At 48.3% G+C, this 23,766-nt stretch overlaps 1 protein-coding gene across 6 annotated transcripts in view; it reads right to left on the bottom strand.

Moving 5' to 3' along the window:
* Window positions 1–23,766, bottom strand: part of CCDC180 (coiled-coil domain containing 180) — a 66,621-nt gene that overhangs the window by 11,636 nt on the left and 31,219 nt on the right. For 5 of the 6 annotated variants that reach the window (XM_082403751.1, XM_082403752.1, XM_082403754.1 and 2 more), the window contains 18 exons: window positions 23,228–23,401; window positions 22,261–22,376; window positions 21,068–21,194; window positions 19,380–19,419; window positions 18,817–19,250; window positions 17,313–17,539; window positions 14,025–14,200; window positions 12,341–12,521; window positions 11,255–11,401; window positions 10,439–10,583; window positions 10,131–10,247; window positions 8,758–8,856; window positions 6,640–6,759; window positions 4,835–5,007; window positions 4,526–4,581; window positions 4,337–4,415; window positions 3,272–3,349; window positions 65–131 (listed from right to left, as the gene is read on the bottom strand). In XM_082403751.1, the coding sequence (XP_082259877.1) occupies window positions 65–131; window positions 3,272–3,349; window positions 4,337–4,415; window positions 4,526–4,581; window positions 4,835–5,007; window positions 6,640–6,759; window positions 8,758–8,856; window positions 10,131–10,247; window positions 10,439–10,583; window positions 11,255–11,401; window positions 12,341–12,521; window positions 14,025–14,200; window positions 17,313–17,539; window positions 18,817–19,250; window positions 19,380–19,419; window positions 21,068–21,194; window positions 22,261–22,376; window positions 23,228–23,401 (2,556 nt within the window). The remainder of the gene's footprint in view (window positions 1–64; window positions 132–3,271; window positions 3,350–4,336; window positions 4,416–4,525; window positions 4,582–4,834; window positions 5,008–6,639; window positions 6,760–8,757; window positions 8,857–10,130; window positions 10,248–10,438; window positions 10,584–11,254; window positions 11,402–12,340; window positions 12,522–14,024; window positions 14,201–17,312; window positions 17,540–18,816; window positions 19,251–19,379; window positions 19,420–21,067; window positions 21,195–22,260; window positions 22,377–23,227; window positions 23,402–23,766) is intronic. The other variant, XM_082403750.1, reaches the window with a different exon arrangement.

The raw sequence follows: 23,766 nt of genomic DNA, 5'->3' as shown, positions 1-23,766 counted from the left end.
AAGAGGCAGAGCCCACTGGGGACGTGTGGCCAGCAGATGGCAGAGGGGCAGGTAGAGCCCTCACCTCCACCACGGTCAGCAGGTGCTCATTGCTCTCCCAGAGGAGGCTCAGGATGATGCCTTTAAAATCCCTGCAACACACAGGAGACAGATCCCTGAGAGGCCTTGTCTAATCACACTAAATGGTGTGGACAAAACCAAAGGGACTGAACATTCTGAGTACTCAGCAACCCGGCCAGAACTGGAGTTGGACAGCTCGGGATGCCCAAGCATATCCCCACCTAATATTTCTGTTCATCTAGTTTAATGCCTCTTGCATGTGACAAGCTGAGTTTGGCAGCTTCCAAGTGTCTCTGTTCTCTTTTGTCCTCATCACTTCTTGTAATTACTCATTCCTGGCCCAGGGCCATTGCTCACACTGATTCTTCTCCAGGGAACACTAACTTTCCTCTTGGTCATGTTTGTTCCTGCTCTTCCTTAGATCCTGGCTCAGTGGTGATTCCTGACTGCCTTGTTCCAATGCTCTTCGTGGCCCTCAGCTTTACAGCACTCCCCACAGGGGGACTGGGGACTGATCTGTGTGACTGGCCATTAGCCCCATCTCTCCCAGCACCTGGTAAAGTCCACCAAGACACACACCGTGCGTCTGTTTTTGTCCACCATGGAATCCCCTGTCCCATCGCAGTGCCTGCACCTATCAGTGCCTCAGTCTTGGTTGAGGGAAAAAAGAATGATTTCTTATAAATATTAATCGAATGAGCAAGACCGCCTGTAGGACCAAACATCCTCTTTCTGGTACCTCTGGCCTTTGGGTTGACTGTGCACACACGGGGTCTTTACTGAACAAACCTGCACAGATCCAGTGAATATTCCTGTCGGTTAAGTCAACTGTCTCAACAGTAAGACTGAAATAAGGGACAGATGTGTTAGAACTGCATGTACCTGTAGGACAACTATTTTTTCACAATTCCTATAAAGTGATGCAGTGACTGCTTTACACACACATCAGTTTTGGCATTTTCTAAAATATATGTATATGTCATGTGATCTTTCATTTAAAAATTCATTCATCATAATTAAAGAAAATTAGAAATAAACTGAAAAGCAAGAAGAAAAAATAAATGCTAACATTTTATTGTATTTCCTTCTGCTGATTTTTAAATTGGTTTGGAACTAGGTTCATGTGCATTTTACATTCTGCACACTTAAAAGTGTTCCCCCTACATTATGATATCATTTTAAATGGCTGTGTAACACCATCGAGTATGTATGCACCATGGTTTACAATCCCCCATTTTTGGACCTTTAGGGTTTTTTCCCATTTTTAACTGGGATAAAAAGTATTGCATGGTATATCATGCAAGCGTTTTCTTCTTGATAGATGGTTTCCTTGGTAGAGGGACCCACGGACCTGCACAAAAGGCATAAACTTATGGCCTTCACTATACCTTTCCCAACTGCTTTCTGGAAAAGTAATTTGCTGTCTGTTGACCTTGACAAAAACTCTCCCCTCGAGCAAACGTTAGGCTCCTCTGCATGCTTTCATTATACTTTCCCAAATACTATTCCACTGAGTGATTCACGACCCTGGCGTGATTTTTTTTTTTTTCTTTCCTGGCGTGATTTTACTAAGGATAATTTGGAACCTCATTGGCTTCCTGGGGAAACAAGATCTCCCCAAACTGGAGGGGAGACCCCCCTCTAAGACCTCTCTTCCTGCCAACGCCTATGCTCCTTCTTCCTCCTTTTGCCACCTTCCACCTTCCCTTCTGTTCCCTGGTTTCCTTTGATATGACCCCTTCATAGCCGTATCTCCTCTGTCCGTCTGTCCACCCTGCCAGACCTTTCCCTTCCCACTCCAGCCCTCAACTTGCTACAGTCGCTTGAACTAAATTCAGGTGTCCTGTCCCCATCAGGGATCTCAAGGGATGGAGGAACTCCTGAAAGCAACTGCCTGAGGCTAAAGAGGAAAAAGGGCTAATTTGAAACAGGCTGGATGTTTCACCCGCTCATATGCACTCTAGAATTCAGAAACTCTTGTTAAGTATACTTATTATGGCAATATAATTATTTGTGTGAATTCAACAAAAAGCTGTCCTCCTTGTAACAGGATGTAATTGGAAACACTGATGTATAACCAAGGCTTTGACTGAAATGTCACATGGACAACGATGTATAGGATCAGATATGACCAAACAGTTTCAGGAAACTAAGGTTGACTTCATGGAGACAATGCTTCAGAGCCCTCTTGGGAAAACCCACCTGGCACCTGGCTTATGAGGTTCCCAGCCTCACAGGTGAGTAAGGAAAACCTTAAGGTACTGTGGGGACCTCAAGAAGAGAGGCTTTCACCCAAATCTATAGGTACTGCAGGTGAAATCTGACTCGCCTTTTTGGCTTCAAGAGGCTTTTAAGAGTCTAATCTGAGATTCTTTTTGAAAAGTTCCAGCAACGCAAACGTAAAAAGTTTAGGTGGTCAATCACCATGCTTGCTGCACTTATGTAAATAATCAGGCCAAAGCTAATGAGACCAGACTTGTTTTGTAAACAAGAATCAAAAAGAAGGGCGACATAAATTTTATGTTTCAGTGGGAAACTATAGCACTCTCTCGTGATTAGTAGATTCTATCCCCATTCATTGGCTTTGAGGTTTCGTGACCTCCCTGGAAACTGGCATGGATCTTGCTGTCATGTACGTTTTGTCAGTTCTTACCAAATCTCAATTCTTCTAGTCTCCTTCAATATCTGGCTACAACTCTCCACTGAGAGCTGAAACCTGACTATCTAGGTCCCTGTTGGGACTAGAAGTTGTTCTGTAGCTGGCTTTTCCTCCAGGATCCAAAGAAGCCCTGCCAGCTGGAGTCAGGTGATGGGCAACTGGAATGCCAGAAGCTACTCCCGAGTGGGCCACTCTGGGTGCTTCAGGCCCAATGTCTAGAAAGCCCCTTGACTGGCTGCCCTACTACCAAGTCTCAGTAGACGGTTCAGCTGGCCCTCAAGGAACAAAAGGTGACTGAATAGAAATGAACTTATTGTTCAAAGGAAAGAAGAATGTCTTCTTGGTGAACGTCTAAATGTGGTGGAAATATCTCTCAATAAATTTAGGTGAGTCAGGCTGAGACAAACCAATCTTGACCCTTACCCATCCCCTTGCCGACCTCTCCTGCTCTGCCCCCTACTTCCTATTTCCCTTAGCTGAGTTAGATTTAGCTGCCCCCTGACAAAGATGACAGGTTAAAATGGAGTTAAAGGACATGGCATTGGCACTTACTCCGCCGGAGGAGGTGGCTTGTCTCCGAGAACCTGGTACTTTCTATCTAGTCTGTTGGGCTTGGCATACCGTGTGATGCTGTGGGGCAAAGGTGGGTCAGTGCTCTGGAGGCTGGAGATAAACACAGGCAGATCTGAGCCTGCGTGAGCCCCACCCGGGCCTGCCTGTGTGGCCCCGCGCTTTGAGGTGCTCCCTCCCGCTCGGCAGCTCTGGAGACAGCCTTATCGCGGGGCTGAAGCCCTGACCACTAACACCCACACAAGGCTGCCGAGAGTGGGTAAGGGACGGAGGTGCTTGGGCACAGAAATCTGTATCCTTTTCTATGGTGAGGACCCAAAGAAAAATAGGTTGAGCCACATGTAGGGTTGCCAAATTTTCAAATAAAAATACAAGTTAAACTTGAATTTCTTAATACAACACTGTAAATCAACTATACAACAATAAATTTTTAAAAAGAACTCAAATTTCATATAAGCAATGAGAAATTTTTAGTGAACATCCCATGCGATATTTGGGACACACATATATAATATTAAAAATATTATGTGCTGTTCATCTGAAATTCAAATTTAACTGGGCATCCTGAATTTTTATCTGGCAGCCCTAGCAACACGTACTTCATTGGTAACCACTGAGAGACTGAATATACAAATGGACAACAGCTGGACCATATATAAATAGAGAACTCTGGCCCATAAGCTGCAACAACCTGCCTAGGACACCAACCCCTTAGCTACAATAAAAAACTCAGGAAGCCAGCCTGAGGAAATCAGACTTGCAGGAGGACAGATCGCTATTTCTAGTGGCAATCCAGGAAGCCAAACAATACCGTGGAAAACCACCCAACTCCCGGACAGGTTCCCAGGGTGGGAGGCCATGCGAGCCAAGCCACCGGGCGGGGATGAGCACAGACCAGTCTAAAGCCCGTGTCAGAGCCGGCCCCTCGTGGGGTCCCTTGGAGTCAGGGCTGTGAGCACAGGAGGTGCACTCTGAGGACATGGTCTGGTAAAGGGTGGCGGGGTGGGGTCTGGGGAGGGGAGATCGCAGGCAGCCTAGCCTTTCTACCTCGCTGCCAAAGTGGCACTGGCAGTGGACAAGCCCTTCTTCACGGAGTGCTCTGCCCGGTTCCGGAGTCGCTTCAAGCCTTTGGGTGACGAGCACCCAGGACAAGAACAGAGGATCCAAGGTGAGGTGGGGCTGGGTGGCACCACCAGCTGCCCCACCACCAGTGCCCTGAGACCTGTTTGCCTCTACCTGTTTGGGACCGCTCTTTGTCACACTGCTGGGTTGGACATTTTGAGTCAGGAAATCTGAAACCAAAGGAAAGGATGTGAGCTTTTCCCCAGTGACCACGAGCACGGCTCAGGCCAGGCACCGGGCACCATCCCACTTAGCCCACGATGCCACGTGAGTCTGCCCAATCGTGAGCCCCACTTCAGAGGAGGAAGCTGAGGCTTTCAGAGGAGAATCCCCCGCACAAGGTCACAGCTGTCAAGGGTGGGCTCACATGGAGGCTGGCTCCCGAAGGCTCAGGGCCCCACTGAGCACACCCAGGCCACTCACTGCAGGATCCTCCTGACCACCTCCACAGCTGGGTCTTCAATCATGGACTTCCCCATGCGGCTTGGCTGGGTGAAGGACTCGGGGGTGACCACGTCTACCTTGGCTTCTTCTTCATGGGCTTCTGAAGACACCAGGATGTCACTCTCTACCTCCAGGTTGGTCAAGATGTTGTCCTGCAGGCCAAAGATCAGGGCCCGATTGTGTGGGTGGCAGGCAGGCAGGCAGGCTGGGTTTCCCGTCCCAGCACCACCTTGCCCAGGTGCTGTGGCTGGAGGCCAGCTGCCTGACCTCTTTGAGCCTCCCTTTTCCCTTCCGTGAAATAGCAGTGATCATATCTACCTCAGAGGACTATTCATTCATTCATTCACACGTGCATGCTTCAAAAATGTTTCTTGAGTGCCTGCTTTCTGCAAGCCTCTGCCTGGGTATGGGACACAGGATGAAGAGGCCACATGTGACCCTTACTCTCATGGAGCTTACAGTCTGGTCAGAGAGACAAGACATTTATTTGACCACAGATAAATGGTCAAAAATGGGGCCAGTGTTATGAAGGGGAAGTTCCAGTGTCTTCCCTGAGGCTGAGGGTCACGGACCTGTAAGGCCACCTGTAGATGTGCCCAGGCGCTGTTTCTGACCAACGGACAAGTGAGTGAATGCGTGCATGGATGAGTGAGTGGCCACCTCCACCTAGAGTTGGACCTTAGAGAAAGGGTGGGAGTGGTGGCCCACCACGAGTGCTTAGTTGAACTGTCCCCTATTTTATCCTGCATCTTGGCTCAGTGCTAGACTGTCAGCACCGTAAGGGAAGGACTCCAGCTGGACTCCTAAGTTTCATCTGGTGGGGCGCAGTACTGATGGTGTGATGGAAGCTTAGTGCTAGTGGCACAGCGGGAAGAGCCTCCCCAAAGAAGGAAGGGCTGGTTCAGAGCGTGGCAGTGAGAGGCAGGGCCTGAGGGCGGCCAGAGCAGAACTTGAGGGGTGTCCGCTTATGCTACCATTGGCTCTGTCACAGCCCTTCTGGCAGCTGTGAGCACCTCTGGTGTTTAAAGCTTGGTGAGAGAGGGTGGGGTGAGGGCGACAGGTTCTGCCCTCTTGGGGCACACCATCTAGGGGAGACGGCTCCTAAAAGGGAGACCTCACTGCATGGTCTGGGGGCTCATGGGGAAGTGGGACATGCCACCGAAACCAGGGGGTGAGAGAAGGCCTGGGGGAAGAGACCTCTTAGGGGGGCCAGAGAAATGAAGAGCCCACGGAGGGCAGACCTTGGAGGAGGTTGTTGCGCAGGTCTAGGTAAAGGGTCTGGATTTTATCCCAAGGGCAGGAGAGTGACACGGGCAGACTGGCCTTGTCCAGCATGAGGTCTGGCTGCAGCTCCGGGAATGGAACATGGGGGGAAGTGAGAGGATAAGGGCAGCCACGCGGGCAAGAGACGGGGGTCTTGGACAAGGCCAGGGGGGTGGGGTGGGGAGAAGCCGGTGGCTGCTCATGGCAGTGGGTGGGAAGGAAGAGGCTGAAAGGTGAGGCTGCCCTGAGAGCTGGTGGGCCCTGATGGCGGGAGGAGGTGCTGCCGGGAGGTGAGGGGTCGCCTAAGAGACCAGTGCAGGGAAGTGATCCACCTGGGATTTGAACCCAGATCTGACTCCACAGCCTGTGGCCTTTCCGAGGCATCCCAGCAGGCCTGACGTCCAGCAGTGGCCTGGGAGATCTTCTTGCCTTGGGCTCTGCTGAGCCCTGCGGGTTTCCTGGGAGCCCGGACCCAACAGCTCAGCCGCTCTTCCCCACGGCCGCCCCATCCCGTTCCTTACGGTAAAGACCACTTGAGTCACGGATACCATGTCCAGCTTGCAGTTGAGATACTGAATCCTCTGGCTCAGTTTTTCTTTCCAAGTTCGAACAAGGCCAAGGAGGTCTTCTGTGGTCACTATCTAGCGTGAACATGGGGGAAAAAAGCCACAGGAAGCAGGCTGCGGGCAGGCAGGCTGACTCCATGTGAACTGCAGGAACCGGCTGGCTGGCAAGGACACCTCTTGGCTCCATGGAGGCCCCTCACTTGCAGGGAGGGCCCCGTGGGAGTGGGGAGCCCTGGGCTGGCTCTCTCAGGCGGCTCCACTGCAGCAGTGGATCCTTCCCTGATGGGGCATCGGGAGTTCTATTCCTGGTTCTACGGGTTTGTTCTGGGCAAAGGATTTAAACTTGCTCTACTTAGTCTCCCCATCAGTGTGATGGGGACACAGAATGTTCCTTAGGATCTCTTCTAGTTCTAATGCTCCTCGTGTAGAAGGAAATATTTGGCCCAAGATGGCGAGGGTGTGAGGAGTGAAATGGCCACAGCCTTTCTGGAGGGTGATCTGGCTATCAGATCAAATACGTCAAATACATGACCCCTTGGAGCAAGAGTCCCACAGACCATACCTTGCAGGGGGCAGGGAAGCACCCGTGAGGATGTTCACCTTCCCCAAGCAGCCCGCACAGCGCTCAGTGGTCCCCACCCATTGCTCCCTGAATGGCTCACTGACCTACTGGATGACCCAGGCCAGGTGGCGCCTTGGCCTCTTCCCACTCCCTTCATTTCCAATGCACCCTGAATCCCGCCCATTCCCCTGCCGCTCAACCCCGGGATTGGAACATGTCCCTGCTGGAGTCTTGAGTGGTGACACTATTTGGTCTTGGCACTCTGCCTCATTCTTACCTGCCTCCCTGCCTTTCTGCACCCAGCAGCCAGAAGGTCTTCTTTAACGTGGCACTGAGCACACGGCCCTGGCCACACCCTTCCCTGGTCCCCACCGCCTTCACCGAACATCTGATGCATTGCTTCCGTCTCCTGATCACCACCTGGCAGAAGTGTCCAACCAGTGTCCTCTGCCAACACAGGACCACCCACCTGCTCAAGCTCATGCTCCCCACCCCATGCCAGGGTCTGTGCAAGCCCCCAGGTACCCTGCCCAGTGCCCTGACACATCAGATAGGAAGTGAGGAAATGTGGGAGAGCAAATGCTTCTGCTCTGAAGAGAGAGAGTTGTCCCTAAAGGGCCTGCAGAAGGGGTCACAGCAGATTAAGCTGGTTTTCCCCTGCTCCCCCCGTGTATGTGTAGAAACATCTGCACGAAAACACAAGAGGTTACACGGGACCTCCACTCTGTGCTTCGTGGATGTTCAAACTTTTTTCACCAAGCACATGTAACTATGCAAGAAAAAGCAGCAAAGATAGAAAAATAAATGTCCTCTCAGTGCTAATAACAATAAAATCTCAACTTAGTCACTGAAATGGAAGACAGAACCCCTGGCCAGGACATCTGGTTCTCGAGTGCCTGGTTGAACTCTGGAGAAAAGATTACTTGGAGTGGCCAGGGTGCAGGTGGCACAAGGGACAGAGACATGCTCTAGAAGCAGAAAAACAAGCAAGTCAGCAACGTAAACACGCAGAGACCCGCTACGCTGGTCAGGGCCTGGCAGGCACGTGGAACCTCGCTTCTCCCAGACTTCGCTACAATTTGGACTTTCCACAGCTTATACACAGAAAATGGAAGTAACCAATTTATGTGCAATGGTCAAAACAAAAGGAAAATCAAACAAAAGGTGGTTGTTCAGAGGGCAGAGTCCTGCCTCTGTTATTCATCCAGGGCTGTGTTCCAATTACAGGGAGGGAGGCCTGGTGACATTAGAGGGGGAGGGAGGCCAGACTCAAGCCCCTGTGCTCACTGGCCTCGAGATGCCTGCCTGGGAGGTGCTAGGGGCCGGGGGCAATGGCTGTTTTCTCTTCTCGTCCTTAATTCCATTGAATAAAACAGGAGTTAAGTAGGAAGACTAAGAGGCCCCGCTGGTAGTGGAGAAATCTTGACCACAGATGTAAGTTTATTTCCGGTTTACGATTCTGGCCTGATGCATCTTTACTATTCATAGCTTAGTATCCACTGAGCACTTACTTTTTCATCTCCCCTTGAGCTTCGGCACATTTGTACCTTGCTTTGAAGCTGTTCCAGAGAAGAATTTAATCCATCTGTTTGCAAATTGGATTTTGCCACCTAGAAAAACCAGAGGTTCTGAGATTTGTTTCTAGAATACTTATTTTGATCAAGAAAATGTTCCGCAAATCATTATCTGAGAGGTGGATTAAGTACCGAAAAAATGAAATCGGGGGAAAAATGCACAGTCGTATCAGAAACTCGATCAATGCAAATTTAAAGGACTTTTTTTTACTGTCAAATAGTAAGTTTTAAAAATAAAACTGGCAACCTGCAGTACTGGTTGAGGGCGTTAGGAGGACACACTCATGCCCTATTGGTGAGGGGATGTCTGTACAAGCCACCTGAAAAGTACAAAGAGCCTTAAAACATTCATGCTCTAACCCAGTAATTCCAGCTCTGGGAGGCACCCTATGGACATCATCAGAGTTTCCAGTGCAAGCATGTCTAACACACCATTGTGTATATAATAAGTGAAACCCACCAAATGTTCCTCCAAAAAGGAATGGTTAAGTAAAAATGGCAACCCATTCGGGAGAGAGAAACCATCAAAGTGATGTTTTTGAAGAAACTTTTCAAGATTATACAGCTTAAAAAACTGTAATAAATAGCACCCTTCCCTTGTCCCCACTGCCCTCACCCTCACTCCAGCACCAGGAGCCCAGCTCACACGGCCCTGCTGACCCGGCCCCCGCTCCAGCCTCATTGCTCCCCACTTTTTCTTGCTTGAGCTCTCTCTCCCCTTGGCTCCAGCTCCCCAGGATTTTTTTCACGATCTCTCCAGGACACTGCTCCCCACCCTCCTGCCTGGCTGGCTCTTCCTTCGCCATCAAGCCTTGGGAAACACCACTTTCCTAGTCCAGGTGAAATCCTCTACTCTACGTCCCCACGCACCTCACACAGCCCTCATGGCCTCTGTAGCACAGGTGGCCTGGCATGGTTAAGGCCTGAATTTCTGGTGTCAGTCAGACCTGGGTTCACATTTTGGCTCCACCATTTAAGAACACTGTGTTCTTGCCCTAAGTCACTTAATGACTCTCTGCCTCAGTTTCTTTATCTCTAAAATGGGGATAAGAACGGTACTTGCCTCACAGCTCTTGTGAGGACTCACACAGTTAATCAAAATAAGCCCACTGGCAGGCTGCATGGTGCATAGTAACTCAGTGGATGTTAGAAACTATTACGATTTAATCTCTGACTTCCTGGCTGGAGTGCAAGTCCCATGGGGCAGAGACCACACCAGTATCCCCCGCACCTGGGACAGTGCCTCGCATGCAGGTGTGTGTGATAAACGTCAAGTCCCGTGTGGCAGATGAAGAATGAATCTGTCCTACCTCGCACTTGATGTTCACTTGTAGATTTGTCAGCAACCGCTGGATTTTCTCTATGAAAATAAGGTCCACAGACAGGTTATGGAATTTACTTTCAAACTTGTTGATGACATCATTAGCCTTAAAGAAAGAGAAAAAGTAAAGGAGTGGGGCTTAATTTGGAACTTTTGGACTTTAGAAGCAGAGGGGGACAGGCTCAGTTAATGGTTGGAAAGGGGGCTTGACCAGCCTATCAGGCAGTGAGCAAGTCAACCACCTTGTAAGCGGGTATCAGGGGAGCCTGGCTAGAGGTCGTGGTGGGGCCCGCTCACCTGGTCCAGGTACTCGCTCTCCATCTTCTCCATGTTGATCATGATTAAATTTTCAACAAACTCTATCCGGGCAGCTTCCTTCTCCAGTCGATGACACAGTGAGTCAATTTCTTCAGAAGAAAAGTTGCCTCCCTCTGAGAACAATCTGAAAATAATTGGGGAGAAATAAAAGCCACTGGTCAGACCTGAACCTTTCCACCCAGTCCAAATACTGTGGTTGACAAGGCTTTAGATTAAAAGTACAAGATCATGGAAAAACAAATGCAGGTAACTCAAGGACAGAAGCAGGGAAACAACCCAAATGTCCATCAAGGGATGAATGGATAAACAAAATTTGGTACATCCACACAATGGAATATTACTGAGACTTAAGAAGGAATGAAATTCTGACAGATGCTGTGACATGGATGAGCATTGAAGACATTATGCTAAGTGAAAAAAACAGACACACAAAAGAACAAATATGGTGTGATTTCACTTCTATGAGGTCTCTAGAGTAGTCAAATTCATAGAGACCGAAAATAGAATGGTGGTTCCCAGGGGCTGGGGGAGGGCAAAATGGGCAGTTAGTGTTTAAGTTAGTGTTTAGAGATTCAGTTTGTGAGGATGAAAATGTTCTGGAGATGGATGGTGGTGATGGTTGCACAACAGTGTGAATGTACTTAATGCCAGTGAACTGTACACCTAAAATGGTTAAAATGGATCATTTTATGTTACGGATATTTTGTCCCTATTAAAAAATGGAGGGGCAAACAAGACCACCTCTCAATAGAGAAAGCCCAGTGGCCCACAGAGGCCCCAGATGCTGGCTCTCACCTGCAGTGCCTGACAAACTCAACGTTGGTGTAGCGAAGCTTGCCCAGGCTCTCCTCCAGGTACTGGCGGAAGCTGCGCAGGGACACCTGGAAGACGTCGACGTAGCTGAGCAGTTCCCGGTGCAGAGTGCTGCTGAGAGTGACCAGCCTGGGGGACATGGGAGGGCAGGGTGGTGACCTGGGCACGGGCGGGCAGCCTGGGAGGTGGCTTGAGCTCCACAGGCCATGCCCAGCTGTGGGGTCACCAGAACCACTGCCTGTCTTCTCTGGGTAGAAAAAGAGGCCTTAGAAGGAAGTTCATGATGCCAGTGCGTGTGGGGCTCTCAGTGAGCTGGACCAGAGGGCAGCCCTCTCCTCTGTCCGGCCCCTGCCACCAGATTGCTAAGAGAATCCCCAGGTCCTACTGGCTCCGCCCCCTCCTCCCTCCACCCGCTCTCTCTAACTCACTCCCACAGACGTGGCTCCTGGAGCCCGGGACTTCCTGAGAGACCAGGCTGCAGGTTTCCTCTTTACACCCAAGTCCACCCTAACCAGCTCCCTCTTGTGCACCTGACCACGGTACAGACACCTGTGAGGGCTCCTCACCGGTGACCTGACGGAGGCCTCCCTGGGCACACCGCAGCCTCACCTCAAATCCCTGAGGGGCCTCCTGGGACCCCTCACTCTGCCCTGAGAGCAGGGCATCCCCACCTCGAGCTCGGCCAGTGCTCCTCTCCGACGGGAGAACCCTGCCCCCTCCCCACCTTTCTCCATCCCAGGCCCGAGAGCCTCCTGCAGGAAGCTCTTCCTGATTTCTCCTGATAGGAGCGGTCTTTCCCACCACGGACGTTTCAGGGCACATCATCTGCACCCCTGCACTCTGACCACAGGCACCCTTTTCTCTCTTCGGCTGCTCCCCCACCCCCAGCGCCCAGCCCCCGGCCAGATGCTTCATACAGTTGCACCCTTGTGAAGAGGTGAAAACCCTTCTGGAAACCCTGACCCTTCTATTATCCACAGGGGTTGGGGGAACCACTCCTTTGAGAACAGCCACCTGGCTGGGATTCTAGGGCCACGAGGCTACAGCTGAGACCCCCGGTGCTCTTACTTCTGGCTCTTGGTGGCGTTCAAGAAGATGTGTTCCATGTCGTAAATCTTGCGCTGGAAGTTTCTGCTCCTCATGTTCTGCTCCTCTTGGAACTGGCAGAACATCATCCTCTCCTTCCTCAGCGTCTCCATCACCCCCGCACAGTGGCTGTCCAGCCGCTCTTGGTGAAGCAAGAGTTCAGCTGGAAAAGGACAAGGGGAGATGAGGCCCTCCAGGATCTCAAGTCAGCTCAGGACAGCGCTTTCCTGGACAGTGATGTGCCTCTCCCAGGCCAGCTGCAGAGCAGGAACCTTTCAGGCCAAGGTCCCTTATCCTGTCCCCACTGCCCTCCCCGGGGCCTGGCCTGGGAATGGACACAGATCTCAGGGAGGCCAATGTGAGACAGCCCTGGGTCTGTAACTGGAGAGGAGCATCTGGCCGGCTGTGATCAGGGAGATGCCTGCTGGTGGAGATACCCTGCCTGCAGCAGGAACAAAGCCTGGGAGACGGAGAGCACCTCCCACCCCAGGAGCAGGTGGGATGGGTGTTGGGGAGGGCAGGGATCTTGATGCGAGGGCCTGGGAGAAAATAGCCAGCACAAAGCTGGGCAGTTGGCATGTGTCCCTTTATATCAGTGGCTTCTCATTTCCAATGAGCTTCAGTTACAATGGACTTCAAGAGCTCCATCATAGGCCTTTAGAGTTAGCAGAGAGCCCCAGCTCACCTCATCTCACCTCCTACTTCCTGGAGTGGAGGAAGTGCTGTGGTCTCAGCTCTGCCAAAAACCAATGGTGGGATTCTGGGGCTTTGCTTCTCCAGCCTCGTTTTTCACATTATGCACTGGGCCAGGAGCCAGGGAAGGGGGAGGAAACCAGCCTTCAGGGAGCATCTTTGTTTATATTTATAATTAATGCACACATTTCCCATATGAGGACAACGAGGTTCCAAAAGTCAAGCTGGTCTCCCAAGGCCACAAGCATTGGGCCTCTGGAGTCCACACTCTTTCGCTGCTCCAGGCAATAGGAGGCTGGGTGGGGTCACATGGGGGCTCTCTGGAAGCTTTCAGGGTCAATAATGGAGCTTAAAGTGTGACTCGAGTAAAAACCTGACAGGAGCCGTTGAAGGATCCAAATAAAAGTGCCCTCCCTCCAATTAATGGAGCCCTCTGCCTTAGAGAGAAATGGCATGTCTTTTCAAGTGTTAAAAATTATAAGCTGAAAATAATGGCTACCACTTTTGGAGGTTCTGGCTTATGCCAGATGCTCATGATTCCTCACTGTACCATTTCAAGGAGAGTTAATTACCACCAACAGCATGCCCTCTGCAGGTTAGGAAGGGAACAGAGAGGTCAGGTAACCTGCCCAGAATCCCACAGCTAGACAGGTTGAGCCTGTTAGCTCTGATTCCTGAACTACAGGCTTGCCTCTAGGGCATCTGCCATGCAGGTGTGTGTCTGACAGGTGTGTGAGCATATCTGGGATCCACAAAGCTAAAATAGGACAATACTCTTCATTTCAGCATCTAACACCTTCTTTAAAAAAACCTTAAATGAGGATTCTGAGTACAACCTTCTCTGCCAACCTGGGAGGTACGAACCCTCACGCACATCTTCCAACGTATGATGACAACATGCTAAGCACTGTGTGGTACAAGCTGCTAATGAACGTGGGGCTGCAATGGCACAGACACCGGGGGTCTGCAGTACCTGCCCTGACGTTGTGGATGTCCTTTTCAATGAGCTGGGCTCTTGGCTGGTGCAGGTGCAGACGCAGCTCCAGTTCTGAATCCAGCTCATCAATCTTGGTGGCCACGATGACCCGGGCATTGAGGGCACATTGGTCAAACCACTTCTCTAAGTGCTCAAAAAAGCCAGCTCGAAGCCTAAGGGAGAGACCAGCGAGGGTCAGCAATTGTGACCAGGGAGATATCTTTCCACACTGATACTTAAAGTGCTTCCCCCTTCTACTCCTTCTTCTTTATTTTATTTCCCACTACATTGTATCTCTTTGTTTGGGTGGACCATCATTCATTTAGCCAGACCCCCTGCTAAAGGACATTGGGTGGTTTCCAACCATTTATTCTTACAAAGAAGACTGCAATGAATAACCTCATACATATGTCAAGTGTAGAACAATTTCTATAGGATAAATTCCCTGAAAGGGAACTATTGAATCAAAGCCTGAAATACATTTGTGGATCTGGTAGATATGGCCAAAGTGCTTCTGTTGCAAGGCAACTTGAACTCCCATCAACAATGAATAAAAGTTCCTATTTATCCATAGCTTCAGAATGTATTGTCAAACTCTTGAATTTGACAATTTTGTCATATTATGACTGAGATTGAGCATATTTTCATGTGTTTAAGACTATTAAATTTCTTTTTCTGTGTACTATACATTAATATCTTTTGTCCATCATTCTAGTGTGTAGTTGCCTTTTTTCTTATTAATTTCTAGGATCTCTTTATGTATTGGGAACATAAGGTCCTTTGACTGAGATTTGAGTTGCAAATATTCTTCCCAGTTTATTATTTCATCCTGTTAAAATGTAGAGTGATTTTCTTGGCTATATATTGTTAAGATGTTGGTTCTCTCCAAATGTATCTACACATCCAATACAATAACAATTAAAAGCTCGGCAAATGCCTTCTTTTGGAAACTGATGGGCTGATTTCAAACTTATATAGAAATACAAAGGGCCAAGGATAGTCAAAACAATCTTGGAGGACATCAAGGTTGGAGGACTTACACCACCAGATAATAAGACTTAATATAAAGCTACAGTAATCAATCAGGGGGAGGTGGTGATGCGAGGCCTGGCAGAGCAGTGGAGAGAGGAGAGTCTTCTCAAATGGCCTGGGGTCAACTGGTTATCCATATGGGAAAGAAATGAATCTGACTCCTACCTCATACATAAACAAAAATCAATTCCAGTTGAATTGTACATCTAACTATGAAAGTTTAAAACTATAACATTTATGGTAGATAACACAGGAGAACATTTTCATGACCTTGGGGCAAGCAAAGATATCTTAGATAAGACAGAAATTACCCTAACCCTAGTGAAAAAAACTGATGACTAGGACCTTATTAAAAGGATTTCTGTTCATCAAAAGATACCTTTAAGAGAGTAAAAAAGGCAAGCACAGAGAGGGGATGAACATTTGCCATGTATTTAACTAACAAAAAACTCATATCTGAGATAGATAACTCACATAAATTAATAAGACATAAGATAGGCAATCCACCAGGAAAAAAATGGGCAAAAAATTTGGCTAGGCATTTCACAGAAAGATTACTAAATGGCCAATAAGTATATGACAAGGTACACAGCATTGTTACTCATCAGGAAAATGCTAATTAAAACCACAATGAAACACCACTACACATACACCAGAATGGCTAAAATAAAAACTACTGACAAAACCAAGTGAGGATGTGGAGCAACTGGAACTCTCATACATTGCTGTAAACTGTTAAAACAAAACCACTTTTGAAACCTCTTTGGCAGTATCTTTTGGTTATATCTCCTCTGAGACAGATGGACCAAAAGATAGATGGACATACATATAAGTCAATTTCCCAACAATTCCACTCTTAGTTATATATCTAACAGAAATGTATACACATGTTCACCAAAAGAAGCCGGACATAAAAGAATACATTCTATGTGATTCCATTTAAATAAGTTCAAAAACAAGCAAAACTAATTCAGAAGTTAGAATATTTGTTATCCTTGGGTAAGGGAGGGCAGTGATGTGAGATGGGTACATGAAGGGGGTTGGTAGTGCTGTCTTTCCTGTGGGTACTGATTACTGGGTGTGTTCCCTTTGGGTAATTAATTGAGCTATACGCTCATAATTTCCATACTTTTCGGTATGTATGCTATGCTTCAACATTCAAATCCAATCCGTTGAACACAGAACTATTTTTTTGGTTGGTCCCAAGGCCAGATGGCATAGTGTTTGGTTCAAAACTCTGGAATTACAGGGTCTAGGTTCATATCCTGGATTTAACTACTTCCTATCTCAGAGATCTCGTCCAAGTTATTAATTCTGAGCTTCAGTTTCTAGAATCACCTGTAAAATGAGCTAATTACAGTACCCTTCTCTTAGTTATTGAGAGTATTAAACTTTCTCAATAAATATTAGCTCCGATGGTGGTCCTTGCTTTTCTTCATTCCCTGGTCTATGGAGAGGGCAGACAATGGCCTGTGACAGAGGAAGGAGGAGGATGAGGTTCAAGTCAGAAGACATTTTCAAGGTGAGATGATGCTGAGGTGAAGGAGAATAGAGTCCAAAGGCCTGACTTTACTCCTTCTACTCCCTGCCTCTGGTCTCCTGTCCATGTGTAAACATGGGAGGTAGACTAACCAGGTGATCTCTAGCTGGTTAGTCCTAGCTATGACACTGTAGTATCAGGAGAACAATGCAAATGCTATCCAAGAGCCAAATGCAAATTTTCACATTTGTTCCAAATTCAAACATAAAGGACCAGAAAGAAATTTGGGAGTTAGGGGCGGTAAATGTTCAGTGGTAAAATTATTCTATATTCTTCATTGTACTTTTTTCAATTTTCTACATTAAATGTGTCACATAACCAGAGCAAAATACCATACTGATATACTCATAACTATGGTCTATATCTATATAATTTTCCTAAAAAAGAAAAGAAAAGGAACTCTAATATTAACAGACATGCCAGGATCTAGAACCCAGAAACACCTTGTAGGGAAAACCCTGTTTCTTATGTATTGATACAAGGCCCAGGCCAGCAAGTCATCCTGGGACAGACAGAGGGCTCACTCTCATAGAGGATATCTGTGACTGCAAAAAATCCCTGGACATCTGCTACTTTGTGTTGTGTTTCTCATCTCTACCCTCAGTTACCTACGTGTTTTCTTTTCCATCGAAACTAGTCCAATCTTCCATTATACTATTTCACCTTGTTAATAAAACTCAAGGAGAATGAGAATAAAAGGGTTTTCTACTCACTGTTTCTTAATTTTTAAAACTAGTCTGGACGGAATGATCACTTGTTCTAGGACCTTGGCACTGGAACTGTCATTGAATAGAATGTCAGAAACGTTGGAATGGGGCCTCTTGCTACTCTCTTCTTGTTCCAGGGGCAGGAAGACAAAGTAAGTGTTCCCACTGGAGGTTGTGAAGGACTCCATTTCCTCGTGGGAGACCGCTCCCAGACTCTCTTCCTGGGCTCTGACCTAAGCAGAAAACAAGACTTTAGACTTGCCATCATCAAACAGACTTGGTGATCCTACCACAGGTTCCTTGACATCAGCGGTTGTAAACCTGTGGGACAAATCTTGCCTATAATTGCTTTTTGCCCATACAGTGCCTTTTAAAATTGGGAAATTCCACCTAAAAATCTGGATTTCTGATTTCTTTTAAAAATGAGAAAATCTGGCAATTCTGAGCCTACATTCCCACAGGGCATTGTTGGCTGGAACTGAATAATGGCTGCATGGCTGCCATCGACTGAACGTTGATGTCCCTCCAAAATTCATATCCCCAGTGTGTTGGTAATTGTAGGTGGGCATTGGGAGGTTATTAGGTCATGTAGGCAGAGCCGTCCCTCATGAATGGGGTTAGTGCCCTTATAAAAGAGATCTCAGAGAGCTCTTGCCCCTTCCACCATGTAAGGACACAGAAAAAAGGCAGCCGTTTGTGAACCAAGAAGTAGGCCCTCACCAGACACTGAAGCTGCCAGCGCCTGGATCTTGAATTCCCGGCCTCCAGAACTGTGAGAAATAAATGTCTGTTGTTTATAAGCCACCCAGTCTGTGGTGTTCTGTTAGCGCAGCCTGAAAGGACTAAGACAGTAGTTTCTCTCATGTGGCACTATTTTACACTTGGTGTCCAGCCCTCTTTTCTATTACATGCCTGTGGGCATTTGAGTTTGGGGTCCCTGTTCAAAAAGAGGTCTCATATGCCAATTCTTCCATGGCAATATAGGAAAAGAGTCTTTTGTAATTTCATGATTATGGAATTCAAATTACTCTTCTGTGAGTTTGAATGTGTTTTGAGGACAAAATTTATTAATATGAGAGTTACTTCTCTAATTAATTATTAATAGAGAGTTACTCTAAGGAGAGCTATCTGCCAACTTGGATATGGATCTTTTTTCTTACATAAGCAGAGAATGGGAAGAGAGAAGGAATGGAGAGGCTAAGTTGGTCTACACAATAAAGAGGAGCTGGGAAAGAGGGAGGACCAGGGAGGGATGAGGAAAGTTGAGGGGTGACTTCAGAGTAGGTTGCAAGATGGGATGTGAGGAGAGGAAGGTGAATTTTAAAAAGCATTGCTGTGAGATAAGAATTGGATCCCTGCTGACAAAAATAAAAGGTGTGCATACATTTGTTATTCTCTATATGTACCCCAGTGGAGACTGCGCCACTGGGGACCCCAGCTTGTACTAGGGACACACGGAGTGAACACAGCACACCTTCCATACCCAAGAGTGAATCCGCTGCTGGCCTACCTCATCCATAGATGAACTCTCACGCTCTTCCTTCTCCTCCTCCTCTTCCTCCTCTTCCTCCTCCTCCTCCCTCTCCTCCTCCACCTTTTCCTTCTTCTCCTCCTCTTCTTCTTCATGAACCATCATGTTTGCCTGGTTTGGGGGTGATTTTAAGGAGCTGTCTCTTTCAACCTGCATTTCTTCTAATCCCGGAATAGAGTCCTCTCTGGACTCATCCATCTCTTCACTCAGTACAGACTTTTCCTGTGGGCTTACTACCACCTCTTGAGTGGTGGGGGACTCGATTTCTCGATCTTCTTCTTCTATCTCTTCCGCTGGCCTGAGGGAACTCGTTTCCCTACTTACGCTTTCCTCACCTTTGCTCATGTCTGCTTTAGGCCTCTGTTTACCCCTCAGTTTTCTCATTCTCTCCTGGAATTGCTTTTCATGTGGTTCTGTTGATGACCAAGCCCAAAGCACAGGAAGAGACAGGTTACCAATGCAGCCTGATTGGGCCTCCCCAGTCCCCCAGATATACAAGCGTGGAGTCGGGGAGACTCAGACTTGAATTGTAAAAGTGTTACCTGGTGCCCTCAATCGGAAAATGACTTCACCCTCCAAGTTCTACAAGGCAAAAACACGGACACTGAATTAGCAGAGTGCCACTTCTGAGGGCATATCTTTTCTTTTAAGGAAAAGGTCCCGCCCCTCCCCTTCTACATCTGATGCAGGCCTTGACCACTTATTTCAACAGGGGTAATCAGGGTGTTCCCAATCAGTTTTCCTTAATCCCAAGCAGGCTAGCAAAGCTTTCATCACACAGTGGCCATCACAGAATAAAATCTCATTCTGACACATTTTTAGTAGTGATCTGGAGCAAAAAACAAGAAAGTATAAATGGAGGGATGCAAACAAAGGGGCAGGAATCTGCTGCACCAGTGCTGGATGCAAACATGCAGAATGAACATGATTTACAGGATCTGGGAGCCCCCTCGTCAACACTACAAGTTCCCTCTCTCACAGGCTGCGGGTGAAGTTGTGGATATAGTGTGCCATGGGTAAGAGTGGATCTGAATTCCAGCTCCTCACAAGCTGGGTGACCTTGGGCAAGCCCCTTAAACCCTACGGGCTCAGTGTCCTCCCTGTGACACGGAGACCACAGTAGCACCTACACTTTAACCCAGGCAACCAGACTGACCTCAAAGGTAGTGAGCTTCACCACCGACAGCTTGAGTTCCACCTCAACCCAGGTGCCACACGAAGCATTTACGAGCAATTGGGACAGGGATCCCTGCTGAGGGGAGGGATTCTCTGAGGAGTCAGGAACCCCACGCCTATAGGAAACCCTCACCAAGTTCAGTGTCAGCCACAAGTATCTTCAGCCCTGGCCGTGCAGGACTCTGGGTGCGTGTGTGGGAAAGAGCCAACTCTGGGAGAGTCAGACCAGGACGCTCCGGGCATTCGTGCATTTACCAGGGAGCACTCAGTGTGTCTGAATAATGTGCAGGACACTGCTGAGGGCAGTCGAAGCTGGACGAAAGTTAGGAGGGCACACCTGCCCCTCAAGAAAACCCCTTCCAGTAGGATGCCCTGAACTCCTGCATTTGACAGCGACCAACGTACAAGCACGTTCAGGGGAAGGAGAGGTGATGGGGTGAGGAAAGGGAGATGAGGGTCAGAGTGAGTGGGTGGGATCTTGTCACTGGTAGTGGCTGGAAGTATGGGTGGCTTTGGGGTGTGTGGAAACAGAAGGATCCCAGAAGAGGAGCAGGGTGAGGAAGGGCAGGGGGCAGTGGCAGTTGCAGGAACAGTGAGGAGTTTGCTGAAGCAGGGAGAGTCAGGGAGGGAACCAGATGTGGGGGGCCTCTGAGGTCATCTAGGGACTGTGGGCTGGGTTTGGTAGGGGCTGCAGAGCTGGTGAGGGCCTTTTGAGCAGGAGAGTGGGTACATCAGAGCTGTATTTTAGGAGGGTTATGCAACAGTGGTGAGTTGGGTGAATGGAACTCAAAGAGTCACATAAATTAGCCTTTTAATTATAATTCCATTCAAGCCTGAGGCCTGGATTCTGAGCCTTTCAACCTCTTTTAATCTGAGAAGAGATGGTCTCTTTAGGAGACGCTTTTAGCTTCTCACTCCTTGATGTCCTGACATAGATTCTAACTCCCCACAGCCTAGAGAGGCATTCAAAATTGAGGCAAATAAGACCTAGAAGTCATCCTCTCCCCACTGCTTCTTGGTGAGCAGCTGGGATTTTTTGTATCTCTTTCCATACCTGTTCAAAGATTTCACGAACACAGAAGTGCTGGCTGAGGGTGGAGCTGTAGGAGTTGAGTTCCTTCAGTATGATCGCTGGGTACTCCATCACTTCCTTTGTCAGGAGGCCATGAAAACTCTCATACCTGGGAGGGAGGGAGATGAAACCACTGTCTAAGGGGGGTCAGCTGGGTGTGAGAGACCCCAGCCAAGAGCCATGCCTCGGACCGCATGGAGGTGGGCTTGTACCTGGCGTTTAGTTCTGCGCAGAGCTACTGCGTAGGTTTCCTTTTACAACAACAGTCTTTGGTTTGTTTTGCTATTTTTCTGATCATACAAAGAATACATACTCTTTGTAGAACATTTAGGAAACACATGCGAGAGAGTTCTCTGCATGTTGTAATATGGGTTCCCACTTCCTGTCTACTGTACTAACCCTGTCCTTGAACTTTACCTATATCATCCCATCAAGCACTCCAAAACCCCAAGGCCCAGACTTTTATCTGTTCCCTAGGTAAGAAGACCAAGGTTCAGAGGGTTACTTATTCGCTTTAAAACGTACTTCTGAACCTAAGTACTGCAGTCAATTGGCAGTGCAGTTCCATTTCTGTGAATAGTCCTTACAGAATTAGCTGTACAAAGGCACAAAGGTACAAGATAGTTCACAGGGAACTGTTTTTAATATTGAGAGATTGGCACCAGTCTTAAAAAGCTAATCAATTGGAGGATGGTTAAATCATTATGAAGCATCCATATTAATGAATGGATAGTCATTTAAAAATGAAAATATAACTGCAGCCATAGAACAATTCTTATTTTAAAAACACTGTATGTGTATATATATATATATCCACATTTATAAATGTCTATGTTCACAAAAAGGACGAGTTGGGCAGAAATTAGGAGAATTTCCTACATGTTTGTATTTGTTAACTTTTTTTTTAACAAAGCATGTATGTTTTAAAATTTAAGAAGGTGGGGGGAGGGACCATGCTCTTGACCTTTAAACTACATGGCCTAGAAACCTCCCTCCATAAACTTTTCTGATCAAAGTTCTCCCTGAAACCTTTTGTGTTGGCTGAGGGTAGAGCTGCAAAGAACCACAATGTTCTCTGAAGTTGGAGGCATCATTGGGTTGGGCTCCTAGGCAGGCACCCTCTGATCTTGAATATGAATTCCAGGCCATCCCCTTCTGGAGTCTGGTCTGCCTACCTGCTTTTCATATTCTTCAGAAAATCTTTGGCCTTTTCCAGGTGTAACTTCAGGGTATTCTCACAGCTTTGCTGCCTCAGTTGGTCCAAGAGCTTATCGAGGTGAGCCTCCTGGGCCTGGAAGCCACACCCCAAACAGAAGGAAGCAGATGTGAGTTACCAGAGCTCGACGAGTGTACGTGACACGCAGAGACCCTGCCCCTGGAGCTGAGGTCCAGGTGCCCCGGGCAGGCTCTTTTCTACAAAAGGGGCACCAAATGTACCACCACCCTTACTCTCACTGCTCTGGGCCTTTGGGCTCTTTTCCCTGCCTGGAATGTTCTTCTCTGTCTACTTTATATCCCTGGAGACCCCGCTTAGATGGGACTCCTCAGGGACATGTCCCTCACCCCCAGCCCGCCCGGGCAGGCCCCCGCTACACCTTCCGGAGGCACCTACTCCTTGCCCTCCTTCTCACCCGTTGTGCTTGACGTCAGATGCTGAGTGCACCCCTCCACCCCTAGACTGCGTGAAGGCAGGTGGCTGGGGGCCAGCTCATGTCCTGTGGGGACAGGATGACTGCCAGAGGTAGATGCTCCACGCGCCCAGTCTGTCTGTCTCTCACGCAGACCCCGTCACAGACATGTCTGGATCCGGCACCCATCGCACAACCCGGACCTGACTCTGGCAGGATTCTTCTGCTCCCATGCAGCCCCGTGACCAAGGTGAGCCTCAGTTTCCTGTCTGCTCAAGTTTTATAGCTTGAGGTTTTACATTTGAGTCTAAGATATATTTGGGGTTAATTTTTCTATAAAAATAAAATACATAAAATACGGTGTGAAGTATGGATTGAAGTTCTTTTTCTTTGCTTTGCACGTGAACGCTGGCTGAGTTCACGGGCCACCAAGCAGAGCCACTGGGCAGCTGACAGTCTGGGTGTGGCCCTTCGCTCACGCCTCGTGGGGGCTACCTGGATGCCGGGCCCACACCTGGCTCTCGCGGCTGTGCTTCTGCCGCCGCCGCTCCATCCTCGTCTCGAGCTCCAGCTCCTGCATCGGCAGCATGCTCCGACGCACCTCCCACAGCTGCACAGCCTCCTGGAAATAGCTGAAGAGACCTGAGCTCTGCCGCTCTGTCTGCTTCGCCACGGCCTCGAAGGATTTCTGCGGTGGCAGAACCCAGAGAACGGGACTTAAGTGCCAACCAGCCCAGGCTGAGGAGAAGAGCCCCACTCACGGGGCTCCCTCGCCGGCCAGTGGAGGCCCATGTCACTGGAGCTAAGCACAGATTTTACATTTTTTAATGGCTGAAGAAAATCTAAAGAAGATATTTAATGATGTAAAAATTATATGAAATTAAAATTTCAGTGTCCATAAATAAAGTTTTATTGAAACACAGCCATACCCATTCATTTCTGCATTGCATAGGGCTGCTTCTGTGTGACAACAGCAGAGTGAGAATTTGTGCCAGAAACCTGACAGCCCACAGAGCCTAAAATATTTACTATCTGGCCCTTTACAGAAAACGT

The sequence above is a fragment of the Balaenoptera borealis genome (genome assembly GCF_965194805.1).
Source record: "Balaenoptera borealis genome assembly, chromosome: 8".
In the NCBI taxonomy this organism is placed as follows: domain Eukaryota; kingdom Metazoa; phylum Chordata; class Mammalia; order Artiodactyla; family Balaenopteridae; genus Balaenoptera; species Balaenoptera borealis.
Note: the sequence above shows the minus strand (reverse complement) of the source record. Positions and strands in the feature narration are given on the sequence as shown.